Source organism: Octodon degus, unplaced genomic scaffold (assembly GCF_000260255.1).
Source record: "Octodon degus isolate 3935 unplaced genomic scaffold, OctDeg1.0 scaffold00043, whole genome shotgun sequence".
NCBI classification, from domain to species: Eukaryota; Metazoa; Chordata; class Mammalia; order Rodentia; family Octodontidae; genus Octodon; species Octodon degus.
This window is the reverse complement of record NW_004524619.1, coordinates 15,186,472-15,188,260: the sequence shown is the minus strand read 5'-3', so window position 1 is coordinate 15,188,260 and position 1,789 is coordinate 15,186,472. Positions and strand designations below refer to the sequence as shown.

At 58.4% G+C, this 1,789-nt stretch overlaps 1 protein-coding gene across 1 annotated transcript in view; it reads right to left on the bottom strand.

Annotated features, from left to right (window-relative positions):
• Positions 1 to 2: 2 nt before the first annotated feature.
• The window catches only part of LOC111816873 (basic salivary proline-rich protein 4-like), a gene marked incomplete at its 3' end in the record, with an annotated part of 3,702 nt that continues 1,915 nt past the window's right edge, over positions 3 to 1,789 (bottom strand). Inside the window, exon 2 of the mRNA XM_023715729.1 lies at positions 3 to 610. Within this exon, the coding sequence (XP_023571497.1) occupies positions 3 to 610 (608 nt within the window). The remainder of the gene's footprint in view (positions 611 to 1,789) is intronic.

Genomic DNA, 1,789 nt, shown 5'->3' with positions numbered 1-1,789 from the left:
CGACGGAGGCGAGGTGGCCCGGGCCTGCTTTTGGAGGCGCGGAACGCGGCTGCCTCCCGAGGCCTCGGGCCTTGCTTTGCGGGACTCCCGCGGTGCGGGCTCCTTGGAGGCCCGGCGCCTGGCGCGGCTGTGGCGAGATCCCGCTCTGGAATCCGGGACTCGGGGGGCCCAGGTCCGAGGTCAGGGACCGGCGCGGGCGGCCCGCTGCCGTTTCGGGCCGGGACTGCCTGGTTGGGTCCCGCCCCCAGGGCAGCGCCCCTAGCCGCGCGGGCCCCGCCTGCAGACAAAGGCGAGCGGCCTCGGCTCTCCGCCCGCGAGCAGCTCTGGTCCCCGCGTTCGCGCCTCGGTTGGCCGAGTCCGCGGCCGGGCGGAGGGGGAGGGGCGCGAGTGGCTCCCGGGCTGGCGGAGCCCAGCTTGGCCCGTCCCCCGCCCTGCGCCGGAACGCGGAGGGTCGGCGGCGGAGCTTTCGCCGACTCGCGGCTCCTGGGAAGGAGATCCCCCGGAGCCGCAGCCCGGAGCCGCAGCCGGACGAAGGCAGCGCCGCGGGGCAGCCCTGATTTCCCGGCGGCGACTCGGGAGAGGAGGCTTCGGGGAAAGCGGGAGGACCGGGCTTATCTATAATGAGTCTTGTCCCTTGGCTCGCGGTGAGATCTTTATCGTTTAGATTTCTAATCGCCCTGGTTTTCCCCCTCTGCGCTGGTTCCGAGAGTGGAAGAGGCAGGCTTTTGATTAAATGTGTAACTGAGCCAAGGTAATTAGCCATTTGTAATTTTTGCCTAATTTTCCTGCCTCTGTTTAAAAGCGATTTTGACGTGTTTTTATCGCGTCCCTGCTGTTTCATACCGCCACCGCCGCACGGTCCACACCCACCCAAACATCCCATCCGGATGCTAGGTTTTCAAATAATACACAGATGTTGGGAGAGCCTCCCAGGAGACACGATTAAGGAGGCAGTTTCACACCAACGCACCCAAAGAAAGCCCTTTGAAAAGTTACGTTTGGGATGACAAATAAAAGCCCGGAAGTTCTCGGGGAGGGCCTGGGGTCTATGTTTAGCAGAAGGGGGTGAACACCCTCCTTAGGGTGGGGAAGGCGGGAGCTTGTTTGCTTTGGAACTCGGTCCTTCCTGGCTTTGTTGGACTCGCGGCTCCAACGCGAATCCTTAAGAAGACCAGTTTTCTTGAAAGGGTTGTGTTTCAGGGATGTCCATTAGGAGCTGGAGCCAGGATTGAGTGACGCCAGCATACTCAATTCCCGAGAGGCTGCACAGTGACCCGGAGAAAACCTGCACAACTTGAGTAAGACCCGGGGCTGCTTCCTCCAGCGCAGTAAAAAAGGGGCCTCCTGTAGGGAGCTAGCCTTCCAGGCCCTGGGGTGGATACTCTTTGAACTGGTGGTTCAACAAATGTATGGAGTCTTCCTGCGGGCCACACTGGCAAGACAACGAAACACGACAGCCTGTTCACCTGTCAGTGGCTGTGGAAAATTAGAGAAAAGAGGCTTTGGGAAGACCCTGAGTGTAGAAGGAAACAAAGGGTTGAGGCACCCAGAAAATGTCGCATGGGCTCGGAAAGTGAAGTACCACCAGCCTGGTGGAGCAGGGGATCCCTGCTAAACTCTGACATCACATTAGGTATAGGCTAGCAACTGTCCTTGGTCCCAGGTGGAAGTTTACCCCAAACTGCTCTTTTTTTTTTTCAAAGTTTTATTGATAAACAGATAGCAATGAGACAGTTTCAAATCAAATCGGAAGTACAGTTTCAACAAATAATACACTGCATATATTCTT